The 19,290-nt window shown below is 44.5% G+C and overlaps 1 protein-coding gene across 3 annotated transcripts in view; it reads right to left on the bottom strand.

The window, feature by feature from the left end:
- Nucleotides 1-4,339: 4,339 nt before the first annotated feature.
- SH3TC1 (SH3 domain and tetratricopeptide repeats 1) overlaps nucleotides 4,340-19,290 on the bottom strand; it is a 74,779-nt gene continuing 59,828 nt past the window's right edge. For all 3 annotated transcript variants that reach the window (XM_040419156.1, XM_040419157.1, XM_040419158.1), the window contains exons 16-18: nucleotides 11,011-11,161; nucleotides 9,161-9,357; nucleotides 4,340-4,723 (exon numbers count right to left, since the gene is read on the bottom strand). In XM_040419156.1, coding sequence (XP_040275090.1) covers nucleotides 4,481-4,723; nucleotides 9,161-9,357; nucleotides 11,011-11,161 — 591 coding nt within the window. In that variant the 3' untranslated portion in view covers nucleotides 4,340-4,480. The remainder of the gene's footprint in view (nucleotides 4,724-9,160; nucleotides 9,358-11,010; nucleotides 11,162-19,290) is intronic.

The raw sequence follows: 19,290 nt of genomic DNA, 5'->3' as shown, positions 1-19,290 counted from the left end.
ATTGCACTGCCAAAGCGCCATATAGTTCTGGACCTGTTAGATTTCTAGATTTCTCTCTTACATTCCATCCAGCCTGCAGTCCTATCGTGTTACCTAATGTGTTTACTATGTCCTTACCCCTGTATAAAATTAGGAAGACATCAGACATGATTGAAGAAAAAATGTAAAAGTTGTTTTTTCCATCTAATATTTGCCTTTGCTTGTTAAATTTTCAGCGTTAAGGCTTTACTAGTGTGAATCTAAGGGTGTGGACCAGAGCGAATAAAATGAGGGCTAATTCATCAAAACCGTTTAACAGAAGAACAATCTTTGTTTCCCACAGCCACCAATCTCAGTGCCGAATACAGAACTTTTGAAAACTTTATTAGAAACATATTAGGAGGGATTTATCATACCCTTTGCAACAAAATTCTGGCAGAAAAAGTTACAAAAATATGAAATTTTTGCACAAGAATTTTGTACCTTTTTGTTCTTTCATGCAACCTTCAGCACTTTAGAAAAGTGGGTGAGAAAATGGGTGAGTGTGCCGTCCAAACTATAGCTCTAATTTACAATCCATCATAATTGTATTATGTCTTCTAATCACTTAGTGTTGCCATCTCATGGCCATAGTTATATTTGGTTTTATGTAAGTTACCTATGACTGTTATTCATCCTGTAACTACTCTCCTGTGAGCTCCTATCCTGTGTCCTTCATTTTGCTCCTGTTTGTCAGACATGCATCACAGAGCTGCAGAGACGATTTTCTTTTGACCTCTATCATTATTTCTCAAGGTACTTTCAATAAATTACCTAAAGGCATATCCATTGTATCTCACGCACTGGAATGCTACACAACTAATGTTGTTAGGGGGATTATTATAGCAAGTTCACTATCTTCCATTGTTTGCACAAGAGATTGCCAATCATCATAGACTTCTTTCACGTACATCTTTGGCAGAATAGAGGAACACCAGATTTATCTCTGCGACTTAGTCACAAAAAAGGTGCTATTATATTCCAGTACAGGGGTGGCATACAAATGTGTCCTGTTTAAAGGGCATCTGTCAGCAGATTTGTACCTATGAAACTGGCTGACCAGTTGCGTGTGCACTTGGTACCTGAAGGCATCTGTGTTGGTTCCATGTTCATATATGCCCTCATTGCTGAGAAAAATTATGTTTTCATTTATGCAAATGAGTCTCTAGGAGCAACGGGGGCGTTGTCATTACACTTAGAGGCTCAGTTTTCTCTGCAACTACCACGCCCTCTGCACTTTGATTGATAGGGACAGGCAGTGTAAACATGGTCAGGCATGGACCTAACTTCTCCTAAATTATCACATGGAGCCATGTGCTTCAGTTTCCAGCACAGGCACAGTACAGGATAGAGGTTTAGTCCACCTGGGAATGCAGAAGAAGGTGTACCAGAACAGGGGGTGCTACCAGAGATGAAAATGTAATGTACAGACTATGGGACACATTTATTAAGACTAACATTTTAGACGCTGGTCTTAATAAGCCCTATACCTGGCGATGGATGATGAGGCACCGGCCTCTACATAACTTCAGCGTATCCAGCGCCGCTGCCAAATGTAAGACAGCTTCCTAGATGTCTTACATTAAGACCATTTACTACGCCTAAAACAGGCATAGAAAATGGTAAATGAGATAGGCCTGCCAGCCCATCCTCTTCCCCAGCCACGCCACGCTCACATTTTTAGACCTGGCCTGAGCGGGGAAATGACAGTGCAAATTTTTTTTTTGTATATACCATATATTGCAGTAAAATTTTATTTGAAATGTCTTACTCGCTGCATAGTAATACTTTTTGTGGGATAACTCATGTAAAGGGAGTCTATAACCTGTTCTGACCATGCTAAATTTCTGATAGGGCAGATTGGGTATATTGGGCAGACTAGATGGGCCAAATGGTTCTTATCTGCCGACACATTCTATGTTTCTATCTATGATAGCACTAGGCAGTGGTTGGGGACAGCAGGACAAACTTACCTTTTGTGGGGCTTTTATTATCAGGGGTTGTGTGAATATCATGTTTTAACATGCCAAGTTCTGCTTCTGCAAGTGTCAAGGAGGTGGAGCGTCATCGTTAAGTGCTCTCTGCATTAAGTTCCTTCACACACCCCTCGCCAGGGAGCTGGTGTAAATTTCCGCCATAATTTACTCTAGTTTTCGGACGTAGATTATAATAAATATGCTGGACTGGATGTAACTGCCCCTTTATTACCCATTCCTTGCCTGTTCTGCCCACCTTTTGTAAAAGCGGTGAGCGGGTCTCTAAATCCCCAAAAAGTTGAAAAACTTTGCTCAACCATTGTGTGGGTCAACCCTGGCGACTTTTTGAGGCCAATTTTTGGACGTACAGAGCATGATACATGTCCCCCTTTGTTTCTGAAGTTTGTCGTAAGTTACATAATCATTTTCATTAGGGCAGAAGAACAAAAACAAAAAACTAAAATCAACATTTTCCATCAGTTCTTCTAAATGTGTGCACGACTGGTTCTATTGGCTCAGGTATGTGTCCAGTGCAATGTACTGAAAGGCTTCCAAATGGGAATGACATCTGTGTATGTGTAGTTTAATTTCATCTTAAAGTTTCATGTGATGAAAGTTCTTATCCAAAAAAAAATAAAAGCCATGACTGCCCCCTGGAGACCAAAAAATGTAATTGCAATACAGTAAAATAGGTGTATGCACGATGTCTTACTTTTCTACTGATCGAATCCAGTTTTCTTCCCAGATCACATACAGAGGTGGATTCTTGTTTCTGCCTTGTCCAAACTCTCGGGTGCAGAACTTCTGACTGTAGCCCCTGCTTGTTCAGTGTCTGTACTGTGCATGCCCAAGATGTGTGTGTGGGACATTTATCAAGGTCAGAGTATTGTACACTGGTCTTGATTTCCCCTGAGGATACGTAAAATTAATGTATAAAATTTATATGAGAGGGGAACGCCTCTCATATATTTGGTGCATCTTCCAGGCGTGCCTCCTAGCGGCCGTAGATTTAAAGGGAACCTGTCACCGGGATTTTGTGTATAGAGCTGAGGACATGGGTTGCTAGATGGCCGCTAGCATTTCCGCAATACCGAGTCCCCATAGCTCTGTGTGCTTTTATTGTGTAAAAAAACTATTTGATACATATACAAATTAACCTGAGATGAGTCCTGTCCCTGACTCATCTCACGTACAGGACTCATCTCAGGGTAATTTGCATATGGATCAAATCTGTTTTTTTTACACAATAAAAGCACACAGAGCTATGGGGACTGGGTATTGCGGATGTGCTAGCGGCCATCTAGCAGCCCATGTCCTCAGCTCTATACCCAAAATCCCGGTGACAGGTTCCCTTTAAGTCTTTATTCATGCCAGAAAAATGGCGTAAAGAAAGCTAGATGTGGCGGGCCTGCTGCGCCACCCACTCTCTATTCCCATGGCACTCCCTCTTTTTTCGCCACTTCTGAAAAGTGCTGTCAAAGGGAAAATGTCACAACTTTTACCGCATGAATGGCTTGTTAGAAAATTGGCGGCCGATTTACACCGCAAAAGTGACGTAAATAGATTAGTAAATGTCCCCCATCATGTTTAAACCGGAGACTGTAATGTAGCCTGATGCAGTACATACTACAACTACCATCATGGGCAGACTGTGCAGGGGCCCTACAGGTAGGGGGCCAGAACCAAATGAAAATAACAAAATATAATAGCACCCCCTACTGTTTATTTGTTTGAATGCACAGGACTGCCTAATGAGTTATATTTTTGCCTAGCATCCGATCAAGAAATTAAAGGGGTTGTCCAGAATTAGAAAAGAACATGGCTGCTTTCTTCCAAAAACATCACCATGGGTTGTGTCTGGTATTGCAGCTCAGCTGCATTGGAGTCAATGGGTCAGAACTGCAATACTGCACAGATCCCCCCCCCCCCCCCCTTTGTTATGTCAGAATTCCTTAATAGGGAATAATATTGGAATTTTTTTTTTGAACAGACATCCCCATAGAGCAGGGGGCTGGCCAACCTGTGGCTCTCCAGCTGTTGCAAAACTACAACTCCCAGCATGCCCAGACAGCCTACATCTATCAGCCCACGGCAGGGCATGGTGGGAGTTGTAGTTTTACAACAGCTGGAGAGCCGCAGGTTGCCCAGCCCTGCCATAGAGCATCAAACAAATGCAAATCTTCTATTCAGATGTTTCAGGAGGGTGACACCTAGAATAGCTGCCATTGCATCTCTAAGAAAGGGTTGTCACCCAGCTTTCCCAGACTCCTGAATGGTGGAATATGCGGTGTTATAAGAGAGGTGGATTCATCGCAGCAGGTTCTTCAGGTTGGTCCAATGTGACCCTACACAATCAAAACGGTCGCACCAATTGGCGTCAGTACTGGAAAGTATTTATGTTCTTTTGCAGAATTTACAATAGTAAATGATAAAACTAAATATTTCATGATAAAATCCCTGCCCCCCCCCCCCCCCCCCCTCCCCATTCAGTAAATGGGAGTCGGCGCCTGGTTTTGCTGCCCAGAAGAGAGGTTTATCCTTCGTACATTAAGTTCTGTGGCAAAGGTCCGGGCTTTTTGATAAAAGTAAAGTGACTTCTCTCGGTCGACTAGAAAATTATGGTAAATGACGGCGAGTCGGGTGTAAATCTTCAGCTGGGACTTCTTGTTGCCTAAGTCCATAGCCGCGGCCAGGGCGAGGTGATAGTATCCGGCCGCATCATAGGGATCCTACAATACACAGAAGCGTTACCATAGAGCACAGCCCATCTCTATACATATATATATAAAGAATATTAATATTATGGTTATTATTATTTCTGCCATAACCAGCTCATAATAAAAGTATATTTTACACATCTGTAATAACAGTTCTGGAGCATCTATTCTTATGACTCCCTGATGTGCCGTTCCTCCATTATTCCTACTAGAAGTGGTGAATGACTTTACAATGAAGGGCCGTCCCGGTCTGTGATGGCGAACCACCGGCACTCCAGCTGTAGTAAAGCTACGACTCCCAACATACACACTTGCTTGGCTGTTCTCAGAACTCCATACAAATGAACGGAGCATGCTGGGAGTTGGAGTTCCACCACAGCTGGAGTGCCGGAGGCCAGCCATCACTGATCTAGGTGTGCTCCTGCACAGTCTGGCACTATCCGATCAGTGCTGCCAGTGTCAGATTGTGCAGGGACACCACTCCAGTTGGTAACACTCATCTGGGCCTTCATTGCAAACTGCTAGCAACTCATTCATAAACCTCTGGCGGGAACGGCACAATATAGAGTCAGAACAATAGATGTTCCAGATAAAATAGAAATGTCAGGATAGGTGGCTGGTCCTCTTTAAAGATCAATTGTAGGTAGGTATTGTATAGGAATTCTACTACTGACCCAAGGGGGGCAGTATTACATCAGTGCTTGTGTAAAAATATGTATTATTTTTCTCTTTTGTTTACTCCTTAAAGGGGTTGTTCTCACTTCAGCAATTGGCATTTATCATGTAGAGGAAGTTAATACAAGGCACTTACTAATGTATTGTGATTGTCCATGTTGCATCCTTTGCTGGCTGGATTTATTTTTCCATCACATTATACACCGCTTGTTTCCAGGGATACGACCGCCCTGCAATCCATCAGTGGTGGCCGTGATTGCACATTGATTCTCAAGGGAGATGAGCAATCACTAGGTGTCTGACAGCGTCTTGTGCTGAACCTGATCGTGCGTGTGGATGGGTGTTAGGAGGAATGGCAGCTATCTAATGTGTCTGGTCACATTAGTCAATATCCACTTGTTTAAAATATGATATATTTCTGTTAACCTGGACAGCCCTTTTAAAGTCTAATAATATACCTTAGTAGGGATTAGTGATGAGCGGCAAAGGCAATATTCGTTTTCGCGACATCTTTCCCGCATAGTATTTGCAATAAATTTGAGAATTCTAGAATTCGTGATCTCCAGTCAATATTTTCACGATTGCGCAAATCAGCACTAATGATGCGCATATTTTTTGCGCAAAACATGCAACTTCACATTTTATCAGGTCTGAGTAGATATTACTGATTGGTGCACTAAGTATTGTTGTGACATCACAGCACTATGTCTAACAGAGACACTAATCCCTATCACAGCACAGTAATTCCTATCACACTACCTAACACCCTGCACTGGAACCTATCAGCTACACTATATCATGATCTAACCTACATTGACTATCTGTATTATATATAAATGAGCTAACTAACTAACTATCTAATGTCATTGGATAAGGCTACTTTCACACTTGCGGCAGAGTGATCCGGCAAAACTGATGGCATTTGTAAGACTGATCAGGATCCCGATCAGTCTTAAAAATGCCTTGAAATGCCGGATCCGTCTTTCCGGTGTCATCTGGCAAAACGGATCCAGCATTTTTTTTTTCACCTTTTTTTCGGTCTGTGCTAATATATTCCTATGGAAAAAAAAATCATTCAGGCAAGTCTTCGGAGACTGAACTGAAGACATCCTGATGCATACTGAACGGAATGCTCTCCGTTCAGCCCTTTTGACGGAACTCAGTGCCGGAAAAGAAAGACGCAAGTGTGAAATTACCCTAAGGATCGAGATGAAAGCACAGAGCACAGCAATGTCACTGCAGACAATGGCTGCTGGGGAGGTTCTTATATAGTAAGGGGTAGGCAACTTTCCTATTGGTTGCTAGGGATGTTGCTAAGCTCTGACAAAAATATTGCTGCCTTCTCATTGGCCCAGAAGCAACAAGGGAGGTTACTGATAAAAAAAAAAATCTAGAATATTCGCGATTACGAATATATAGCACTATATTCTACATCTTCGCAAACTTTCGAAGTGGCGATATTCGCAATAAAAATTTGCGATTAGAATATTCGCGATCAACACTAGTAGGGATGGGAGCTTCCTATTTTCTGATATACAGTTGTTCCCTGCAGAGATGGCCGGGCATGGTACTAGCAGTGCTGTACATGCATTACTGTCACTCTATTCACTCATCCAAGCTATAACAGTATGCCGTGAGCTCCTAAGCTCCCCCTAGTGGTGAGCATAGGCAGTCAGAATATTATTGTGCAAAAAAAGCTCTCCCACAAAAACTGTGTACCAGTCAACACAAAAGCCATAAGATGCAGAAAATCGGAGTGCCAGTCACATGGACCAGAGTGCAGCACCTATCACTTGGATAAATCCATCCATAAGCAGATTACAGTATTACCTGTCCTACTATTTGCATTGAGTACATGTTGTAAACTTTTTTGTGGGAGTACTCCTTTAAAAGCTATGGACACATTTGACATGGAAAATGATTTTTAAATATATTACTGGTTATTTTGAGTAAAAAAAAAAATTTGCACTAAATTATTGTCTGCAATCTTAACTCCTTCATTCTTCTTCAGAATGCAACCTGCTCCTAGTTTCAGACTTCTCATATGGACATGTCCTTGCCAGTAAAACATGCTGGATCTGTGTGTCCAGGATGCTGCTGTCTTTTCCTTGCTTTTCTACCTGCGTGAGTTGCCCTTCTTGTATTATTTCCTCTGCTCCACATCTGCTGCTATCTCTAAGGCCCCTTTCACACAGGCGAGTATTCCGCGCGGATGCGATGCGGGAGGTGAACGAATTGCACCCGCACTGAATCTTGACCCATTCATTTCTATGGGGCTGTTCACACGAGCAGTGATTTTCACACATCACTTGTGCGTTGCGTGAAAATCGCAGCATGCTCCTCTTTGTCCGTTTTTCACGTAACGCAGGCCCCATAGAAATTAAATTGGGGTTGCGTGAAAATCGCAAGCATCCGCAAGCAAGTGCGGATGCGGTGCGATTTTCACGCACAGGTTGCTAGGAGACTATCGGGATGGAGATCCAATCATTATTATTTTCCCTTATAACATGGTTACAAGGGAAAATAATAGCATTCTGAATACAGAATACAGAGTAAAACAGCGCTGGAGGGGTTAAAAAAAATAATAATAATTTAACTCACCTTAATCCACTTGATCGCGCAGCCGGCATCTCTTCTGTCTTCTTAGCTGTGTGCAGGAAAAGGACCTGTGGTGACGTCACTCCGGTCATCACATGGTCCGTTACATGATCTTTTACCATGGTGATGTCATCACAGGTCCTTTTCCTGCACACAGCAAAAAAGAAGACAGAAGAGATGCCGGCTGCGCGAGCAAGTGGATTAAGTTGAGTTTAATTATTATTCTTTTTTTTTTAACCCCTCCAGCCCTATTCTACTATGCATTCTGTATTCAGAATGCTATTATTTTCCCTTATAACCATGTTATAAGGGAAAATAATACAATCTACCCAGCACCTAACCCAAACCCGAACTTCTGTGAAGATGTTCGGGTTTGGGTACCAAACATGCCGATTTTTCTCACGCGAGTGCAAAACGCATTACAATGTTTTGCACTCGCGCGGAAAAATCGTGCATGTTCCCGCAACGCACCCGCACGTTTTCCCGCAACGCCCGTGTGAAAGAGGCCTAAGGGCTCATGAACACGACTGTTTGCGGTCCGCAATGCACGGGCACCGACCGCGGGGGCCATTCACTTAAATGGGGTCTGCGATCTGCATCCGAAGGTCCGCAACTTTGTGGTGACAGAAACCCTTTAAGATATATTTTAAAAAATGAAAGATTGTAGAATTTCGGACCTATAGTTTTCAAGGGCAGACACTCCCTACACAAGTAAAAACACTTTTCCGAAGGTTGATGAATATGATGTCATTCATCTCAGTCCACCATCTGAGGAGTACATTGGTGGTGGTGACTACGACTACAAGGGTTTTTCGGAAATTGTCACTTATCCTATTGAAGATTATTACATTTAGCCTCTCCGCAGGCTGATATGGTTGATAAAAGAGAACATTAGATTGCATTAACCCCTTAGTGACCACACACATTTTTTAAAAAAAAAATTGCATTCCAAGAGCTATAACTTTTTGTTTTTTTCATCAATGTACTTGTATAAGGTCTTATTTTTTTGCCGGACAAGTTATAGTTTTTTAATGCACCATTTTAAGTACATGTAAGCTGTTTAGCTAAGACCTCCTTTGTTTATGTCAGTAAAAAGGCATATTAGTGGTCACTAAGGGGTTAATGTACACAGAAAATGGACGTGACTTGATGTCCTCTACATGTTTGGGTCTTCACCTTCAGGTCATAGAATATGATGTCCCCTAGGACCAGGTAAACTTTCATGTAGTAAACAGACTCCTCTTCTAGTTCCAGGGGAGACGAGCAGAGGGAAAGTGCTTTCAGGTAGAAATGCTCTGCGAGTTCTGACTGATTCAGGTGGCTGTAAATCCCGGCTAATCTGTGATACGAGACCCGCTCATTCAGCTGATTCCCTGGAAGGACATAGAAGCTTACAGTTATAATGTTATTATTCAGGAATTGCAGCTGGAGAAGAATACTATGTGGAAATGATAATATGAGCACCATGATTAGTGACCCCCCTATAGACCAGCACTATATATCACATAGGAGGGGAGAGCATTCTGCCGTATTTAGGCTGACAACACAAACTACATTGTGTCCCCATATCTATGGCGGGGGTATTTGAGGGGATTGAGCAGGATTTGAAAAACAAGGCAACTTTTTTTTTTTTCAGAAACAGCGCCCCACCTTCCTACAGATCGTCTCTGGTATTGCATCATCCAGTTGTTAGAAGTTAATATAACTATTAGATTGGCGGGGGTCCTACTGCTGGGACTCCAACCGATCCCCTGCAGCCCCCTGAAATGAACGGAGCGGGGGGTCGAAGATGCGCATGGCCGCTTAAAGGCACTTAATTCTTTTCTATGGGAGTCTCCGGAATTCCCATAGAAATGAATAGAGCAATCACATGCATGCCTGACCGGCCACTCCATTCATTTCAGAGGGGCTGCAGGGGGTACTGGGCTCTCGTTCTTTTGATTGGTGGGAGTCCCAGTGGTAGGAAGCCCCACCGATCTAGTAGTTATCTGCTATCCTATAGATAGGGATAACTTAATCTAACCATAATACCGGAATACCCCTTTAAGTGAATGAGGTTGACCAGCAATACCAGACACAACCTGTAAACCAGTGTGGCACTATTTTTGGATGAAAAGAGCCAATCCTGTGCAAAGTATATAATGAAGTTGTGCCGTTTTCTAATCTGCTTTGTGTTCTAGTTTCTTATCATTTTCAAGATCTCCGCTTTGTGTCAGTGAATTGAAACATTCATGTCTAAAAGGCTGAAAACCTGTACAGATGTTATGTGACTCACAGCTTTTTTTTTTACAAATGTATCCAATTATTTATAAACTAAACCAGAGGCTTAATCCTGGGCCCAGTGCAAAATCGGTAACAGGGCCCCCCATCTACCGTGTGATTTCTATAACACCAGTGTCTTCTTATACGGCAGAAGGTCTTTGGGTGCCCTCAGCCTCCCGGGCCCGGTAGCGCCTGCTACCTCTTAGGGGCCATTCACATGTCTGTGAATGTGTCCGCACCCGTTACGCAATTCTGCAGAACGGGTGCGGACCCATTCATTCTCTATGGGGCAGGAATGGATGCGGACAGCAGACAGTGTGCTATCGGAATTTCCGGAGCGCGCCCCCGATCTTCCGGTCTGCAGCGCCGGAAAAAAATAGAACATGTCCTATTCTTGTCCGGACAAGATTAGGCAGTTCTATGGGGGTGCCGGCCGGGTGTATTGCGGATTCGCAATACACTACGGACGTGTGAATGGACCCTTAGTTACGCCCCTGAGCTAAACAGCCAGGCCAGGCTTTAGACACACAGCCAGACTGATGTGTCGGTAGTGTCCTCCGCATCCGAGGACCGCGGGGCATAACTGCATGGTTTTTGGCGGCACAGCTTAGACAGGTGAAACATCCTTTGCATTGCAAAACATCATGCCCATGGTGAATGCCTGGGTACGCTGTGATTTCAGCCTCGGCAGCATGTCCTAACATCTGGAAGGATTTTTTTCGTATATCTTTGAAGAGCTGCTATAAAACATATTTGATTGTTACCTAAATTGACACTCAGGGCCAGCGCCATCTTGGCATGTTCCAGTGCTTCCTGGTAGTTCTTCGTGCTCATCAGTAGCTCTGTGAGTTTATTGCACAGTCGCAGCTCCGCTGTCACATTCTCCGTCTTCACGGCAAGCGGCAGGGCGCAGTCCTGAAGGGTAAATTGCATAACAGTAAGGGTTTGTGTCACAAAACATATTCTACAGTTTTCAAACCAGCACCCGGCGGAGCTGAATACTTCTGTAATTGCATGTAATTAAAAATGTTGTATAGCCAGTGGGTTATTCAATAAAATGTATCTGTATAGCGCCACCTGCTGTCTGTTCTTTTTCCTTATTTTTGTGCCCGTCTCACTGAGCCGGTCAAAACGTGCTCAGTTTAACTGCCACTAGTTGCATGATTTTCAATTTTTACATCATTAATAGCAAAACCCCTTTAAGCCAATTTTTCCCCAAATTAGCTTTTTAACCCCTTCCTGACTGCCATATGACTATTTACGTCGGCAGTCGGGACTTTAAGGCTACGTCTACACGACGACATTTGTCGCGCAACATTTTGTCGCACCAACGTTGCGCAACAATTTTTATAATGGCAGTCTATGGTGTCGCACTGCAACATGCATTCGAGATGGATTTTTCTGCGACTGTTGCGTCGCAGTCGCAGCATGTTGCATGTTGCAGCAGTGCGACACCATAGACTGCCATTATAAAAATTGTTGCGCGACAAATGTTGCAGTGTAGTTTTGCCCTATCTGTCGCGCGACTTATTGTCGTCGTGTAGACGTAGCCTAAAGATGGCACCCACTCCTGAGCGGAGCTGTTTCATACAGCTAATGTCCGTGACCTGTGGTAATGCCGATCGGTGGCATTTAATACTTCAGATGCCATGGTCAATCTCAGCAAGCAATCTAAGCGCGTGAAAAACAGGGTGTGCCCCGGCTCCCCCTGGCCGGGGATCGGGAGAGCCGAAGCTTGTTAGCAGCAGCCCCGGCCCTCCTGTGTGACAGGAGGCTGCTGCATAGTCATTTCTATGGAGCCCCTACTCTAGGAAGGGCTCCATAGAAACACAGTAAAGTCCTAATGCATTGGAGTCTATGAGAAAAGCAATCCAATGAGTGCTTGTTATAGTTCCCTATGGAAACTATTAAAAAAAAAAAAAGTGTAAAAAAAATGTTTTTCTAAATAAAAAAAATTTTAAAGCTATAAAAAATTTAATTTCCCCACAATGAAAAACAAAAAAACTAAAACACATCATAGGTATCCCGGTGCGCAAAAATGCCTGTACTATTACTATAAATAATTGAATCCCATACGGAAAATGGTAAAACGGAAAAAAAAATGTCAAAATGGCCGATTCGTCATTTTTCAATCACTACTCCTCCCACAATAAAAATTGTAAAAAAAAGTGATCCAAAATGGTATCACTGAAAAGTACAGATCGCCCTGCAAAAAAAGTAGTCTTCACACAGCTCCGTACATATAAATACCAAAAAGTTATAGGGGTCAGAATATGGAGACTAAGGTTTTTATTTTTTTCAGCTTAAAAACACAATAAAAAGCCATTATACACCTAGGTGAACATAAAAAAAAAAAAAAAAAAAAAGCTATGGCTTTGGGAGGGCTGGAAGTGAAAACCAAAAACGGAGCTCATTCCTGATGTGCAAGGATTACTATTGTACTGTAGTAAAGAGGGATTGTATAGTGGAGGCTTTAGCTCCCCCTCCTGGCCAGAGAGTTTAATACCTAGCAAATATGCACACCTAAGATAATAATCATATTGTAGGCACTAGGAAAGAAAAAGATGTGAATTTTCTCCATCATGACATCTATCTATATCTATGTTTCATAAAGTATATGAAGAAAAGTACTGGGGCACCTACATATTACACTTACAGGAGCTTTTATGACATCTAATGCTAAATCCATAGGCATTAATATGGAATTGGTCCCCACTTTCTACAAGATTTTTTAAGAGTGTTTGTGGGAACTTGTGCCTTTTATCCAGAAGAGAATTTGTGAGGTCAGACACTGGAGGAGAGGGCCTGGCCCACGATCTCCATTCTAGTTCATCCTAAAGGTGTTGGATGGGGTTGAGGTCAGGGCTCTGTGCGGCCGGTCAAGTTCTTCCACATCAAACTCACCAACCATGCCTTTATGGACCTTGCTTTGCTCACTGTGGTTGATAATGCTATGGAGTTGTTTTCAGGGGTTGGCCAAGGTACCTTAGGACCAGGAGGTGAAATCTTAATTCTTTAGCATACCAAGACATTTGGAACAATTGTATACATTCAACTTTGTGGGAACAGTTTGGGGAAGGCCCTCTTCTGTTCGAGCATGACTGTGCCCCAGTGCACAAAGGAAGGTCCATAAAGGCATGGCTGGGTGAGTTTAATGTGGAAGAACTAGACTGGCCACACAGAGCCCTGACCGCAGCCCCATCCAACACCATTAGGGATGAACTGGAACGGCGGTTGTGAGTCAGAACCTCTCATCCAATATCAGTGTCTGACCTCACAAATGTTCTTCTGGATGAATAGGCAAAAATTCCCACAGACACTCTCCAAGATCTTGTAGAAATGTAGTGTACGGGGACTGTAATGCCCGTCACTACAAAAGTGTCACTTGGTGTGCTGTCGTCCCTCCTTAATTATGGGGAAGTTGGTATATGTCATCTTTATAAATTGTCATATAATGTAATGCTATGTATTTCCCTGTTACTGTGAAACTTGCATGTACAGGCCTGCTAGGGGTGTCATTCCAGCTCTTAGTCACTAGAGGGAGCTAGGGAGCCCTAGTTTATATAAGGCCCAGACAGGGAAAGGAAGGGCAGTTGAGTCTGGAGTTGAGTCTGGAGTTGAGTCTAAAGTTGAGTCTAGAGTTGTGGTTGGAGACTAGACCATGTCAGAGACAAGTCCAGGCCTGAAGCCTGCGGTCCAGGAGAGGGTTTTGCAGTCCCTGTAACCGGGTTCCAGATTCTAGGAGAAGGTTCCCCTCCTGAATTCCCATATGCCGAAACAGGAATACCTCAGTTAAAGAGCCTGAGGAAGCTGAGAGGGAGACAGAGGCAAAGCGCAGGAAAGCAAGAGGTACTCAAGATAACAGAGGAGGTACTTTATAAAGAGAGAACCAAGGATATACGCCAGAGTTAAGGTATTGGGCCTTGGAGAAGATTTTCTATGTCCCAGGATCAGTCAGGAATAGAGTGCAAGCTCCTGTACTGCAAGTCCTGTGTTTCACACTCTGAAGTCACCTTGCTTAATCTGTATTGCCTGCATCGACCGTATTGAAAAATCAACTCTATGCAAAGGAACTGTGCTTCCGTTAATGTCTCTATATGGAAACTACTAAAGTTGGAGTTTTGTTTTAACATCACGTGGTTCCTCAGTTATTCCTGCTATCAGCAAACGGCGTGCCACCGTTTAATTGGCACCGGCGTCACGAACATTTTCCTACCATCACCTGCTTATGCAGAGAGTCAGCCGTCTCAGGTTAGTGTCTATTGCACTACTACACCCAGGAACACATTTCTACACACAACTTGAGTACGCTGCACCTCTCTTTTGGCGTCACGAACAGGATACGCACGCTTTCTAGTGCAAGAAGCGTGAACTTTGTGCCTTATATAGTTGCCCTGTGACCAAAGTGACATATTGCCTGTTTATTTAAAGTGGACTTTGTGAACTGAGAATCCTACCCAAGGTGTGCCTAAAACCTCCAAGGAGCGCTGTGTAGTGTTGCGCTACCAAGAGGAAGGAAATCGCCACATCGGAGTGTGGTTTTGTGGACTTTTCATCATCCTGCTTGCTGTCAGTGAATAGACAGCGTTTCTTGCTAAAGATGGCCGCTGAGCTTGCTGAATTTACTGCTGCGTCATCTTCGTCCCGAAAAGGCGGGAAAAATTGGCGCCTTTCTGAGGAAATAGCGGGAAGGAGTTCAAGGTCAGGCGCCACTGCTTATCTGGACATTTGCATGTCTGCCAGCATGGACACCGCCTTCCATATACTGGAATACCTGGGGGGCGGCCTCCCAGTGCAATGGGAGGAGCTGGCTGATCTAATTGAAGCGACCCTATCGCTCTCCAGAGAAGGATCGAGCATGTTGGAAAGTGAACAGAGCGTTGCTGCAGCGTCCGCGCCTGAGATCCCAAAAATGTATGATATTGGTGTAGAGCCAGAGGAGGCTCCACCGGCCTACTCTCCGGGACCGGAGAAACCCGCCTGCCGCCCACGGGAGAAAGAACCAGAGCCCTGCTATGGCTCATGGAAAGACTTCTTTCAACCCTCTTTCAAGTGGTCGTCACTTATGGCAGAGATCCGGGAGGCCGCTATAAAGCGGAATACAAAGACCAAGATCTATTATGAAGAGTTGACCAAGACAATCCATGAAAGACACACCAACACCCAACCCCGCCTGGAAAGGAGAAAGGGAGTGGTGGTGTCCTTTGACAAAACCCGTGGCTACGGGTTCATACAAGATTACCTGACTGGCAGAGACTTATATGTTAATAGAAGGTCTGTCAAGAGAGACTACCTCCCTTCCTATCAGCACAGCCTCCGCGAGGGAGAGGAAGTGGAGTTCACCCCTGCCGAGAGCCTGAGAGGCCCTTATGCCACTGCCGTGACCCGTCCCAAGCGAGAACCTGAGGACTGGGAGGCAGAAGAAGAAGACTACTCTGGCTGCGAGCGGGAACCGGAACGCTCTCCAGAGCCGGCCCATCACGCCTTCCAGGAGCGGAGCTCCTTCATTGGGCCTAACGTCTTCTGGCAGCCAACCGTGTTGGAAAAATGGGTGAGCCCTTACCCTTCCCCCGAGCTGCCTCGTCGGGAGAAGACCATGCAAGAGATGGAAAATCTAAAGGGACTTCGAAATACCTTTGAGAACATCCGGAGGGGTCGGAGACCCGATGCATCACCAGAACCTGCAGAGGCCGAGTCCGTGCCATCGGTGACAGTACCTGCGCCGGCGGCGCCAGCAGAGGACCGCGACTCTGACACGGAGAGCATCGGTGAGCAGATTGTCCGGCTGGAAGAGAAGTTGCGGGAGCTGCGCAAGATCGCGACCGCCAGGATCCAGACGCCGCCGAAGAAGGACGAGGTAAGGGTGCCTGTCACCACCCGTAGACTACCTTCTGCTGCCACCGCTCCGCCAGTGCCCCAAAGAAGACCCCCTGTTGCTGTGAGTTGCTGCACAGAGCCCACCGGACCGCTTGCGGCGGCGGTATCCACTCCACTTCATCCCACAATTATCATGCCGGGACCGGTACGGTCCACCCAAAGGTTTACCCCTAGGCCCATGGGGCCAATACCTATTAGGGGTCCCTTCACGTTGCAGCTTCCCCCTAACACTGTTATGTGGGCACATCCTCCTGTAGAGGACTACTACAGGCCGTACTTGCTAGCAGAGCCGGGTAATGATGACATACCCCTGTGAATCAGCCTGCTAGGCCTTTGATTTATTGCACCAACGAAAAATGCTGTTAACCCTTCCAGGACAGGAGTCCTATGTTCCCTGGTTGTTTGCTGCTGCTGCCAGTTTATCCACGGCTCAGTGGTGGGTGTTGACCACTGAAGTATTAAAGTCAACAAAGCCAAGTTTGTTTCCAGGACCTCCTGCCTGCTTTTGCTATCCCACGCCAAGTTGTGCCTGTTCCTGAGTTGCACCTTTTACCCTTATCCCCCTTTTCAGGTTGATCAGGGGTATTACAGCACTTGTCTTTGCTGTCATTTTATTGTGCAACTTGATACTAAGGAACCGTGCCCGGAGACAGACTCAAAAGAACCTGAGCCTCTGAGATTTTTGCTCTTTTAAAAGGAAATGTGCCCAGAGATGGACTCCACCGCACGAGAGCCTCTGTGATTTATTAGGAAAATAACCTGGGTACGGACTCATGTTTGTTCTTTGAGCCTCCAAGAACTTTTATACTGTTTTATCTATTTTGCTGTTCTATTATGGACTTATTCATTGTCATGGACTATCCTGGTTATAATGTTACGCTGTGCCAGGTCAGCGCCCCAGTTCCATTCACTATCCTGAAGAGAAGAGAACGACGCCCCTTGTCATCACCTTTCACCTTTGCCAATTGGACCTGATATGAATGTAAATGCAGATGAATTACATGTATGTATGCCTGCATGTCTCTTTTTTCTGTTTCAGGTAGAGGTTCCAGTTGGGCGAGCCCTGATGGAGTACGAGGTCGTACTCAGCTTAAAGCAGTGGGGTATGTAGTGTACGGGGACTGTAATGCCCGTCACTACAAAAGTGTCACTTGGTGTGCTGTCGTCCCTCCTTAATTATGGGGAAGTTGGTATATGTCATCTTTATAAATTGTCATATAATGTAATGCTATGTATTTCCCTGTTACTGTGAAACTTGCATGTACAGGCCTGCTAGGGGTGTCATTCCAGCTCTTAGTCACTAGAGGGAGCTAGGGAGCCCTAGTTTATATAAGGCCCAGACAGGGAAAGGAAGGGCAGTTGAGTCTGGAGTTGAGTCTGGAGTTGAGTCTAAAGTTGAGTCTAGAGTTGTGGTTGGAGACTAGACCATGTCAGAGACAAGTCCAGGCCTGAAGCCTGCGGTCCAGGAGAGGGTTTTGCAGTCCCTGTAACCGGGTTCCAGATTCTAGGAGAAGGTTCCCCTCCTGAATTCCCATATGCCGAAACAGGAATACCTCAGTTAAAGAGCCTGAGGAAGCTGAGAGGGAGACAAAGCGCAGGAAAGCAAGAGGTACTCAAGATAACAGAGGAGGTACTTTATAAAGAGAGAACCAAGGATATACGCCAGAGTTAAGGTATTGGGCCTTGGAGAAGATTTTCTATGTCCCAGGATCAGTCAGGAATAGAGTGCAAGCTCCTGTACTGCAAGTCCTGTGTTTCACACTCTGAAGTCACCTTGCTTAATCTGTATTGCCTGCATCGACCGTATTGAAAAATCAACTGTATGCAAAGGAACTGTGCTTCCGTTAATGTCTCTATATGGAAACTACTAAAGTTGGAGTTTTGTTTTAACATCACGTGGTTCCTCAGTTATTCCTGCTATCAGCAAACGGCGTGCCACCGTTTAATTGGCACTGGCGTCACGAACATTTTCCTACCATCACCTGCCTATGCAGAGAGTCAGCCGTCTCAGGTTAGTGTCTATTGCACTACTACACCCAGGAACACCTTTCTACACACAACTTGAGTACGCTGCAGAAAGCCTTCCCAGAAGAAACCTCCATGACATAAACACCAAAAATTGCTTTGAATTACATTGGTCTTTTAGAAGACCGCTCAAGGAAGATGGAAAATATATCTATTATGTGATAGACCCAAACATTTGTCACAGAAAATCTGGTCTAGAGTTAGGGCCAGATTTATCATTACTCTGACAGCTCACTCCACTTTCACATATGGCTAAAGTCAGTTTTAGCCAAGTCAGATTTATGATCTGCCCTTTAAGACTGTAATAAATGTGGTTTGAAGGTAGCAGTTTATCCGTCAGTAAGCAGCTTTACAAAAGTCGCACATCTTTACGAAAAAGTCGCACGTTTTTATGAAAAAGTCGCATGTTCTATTAAAAAGTCTCATAAGATAAGCATGGTCCTCACTGGAGTGAAATTGCGACTTTTTTGCGACTTTTTAAATAATCCCAATAGTAAATCTGTCTAGAGATTCATTTACATAAGAAAACACGCCCACTTTCAGAAAACTGGCGAGCATAGTGCAGAGCAGAATAAAGTCGCAAATTTGTGCGCAGTTTTAGCGTTTGGGACTTTTTTTGGGACTTTTTCACTCCATTATTCTGACCTGAGCTAATGATAAATCTGGCCCTTAGTCTTCTTAGGCTGCGTTCACACGGGCGAGATTTCCGCGCGGGTGCAATGCGGTAGGTGAACCTATTGCACCCGCACTGAATCTGGACCCATTCATTTCTATGGGGCTGTTCACATGAGCGGTGATTTTCACACATCACTTGTGCGTTGCGTGAAAATCGCAGCATGCTCTATATTCTGTGTTTTTCACGCAACGCAGGCCCCATAGAAGTGAATGGGGTTGCGTGAAAATCGCAAGCATCCGCAAGCAAGTGCGGATGCGGTGCGATTTTCACGCACGGTTGCTAGGAGACGATCGGGATGGAGACCCGATCATTATTATTTCCCCTTATAACATGGTTATAAGGGAAAATAATAGCATTCTGAATACAGAATGCATAGTAAAATAGCACTGGAGGGGTTAAAAAAATAATAATAATAATTTAACTCACCTTAGTCCACTTGATCACGCTGCCCGGCTTCTCGTCTGTC

Source organism: Bufo bufo, chromosome 2 (genome assembly GCF_905171765.1).
Source record: "Bufo bufo chromosome 2, aBufBuf1.1, whole genome shotgun sequence".
Taxonomy (NCBI): Eukaryota; Metazoa; Chordata; class Amphibia; order Anura; family Bufonidae; genus Bufo; species Bufo bufo.
Note: the sequence above shows the minus strand (reverse complement) of the source record. Positions and strands in the feature narration are given on the sequence as shown.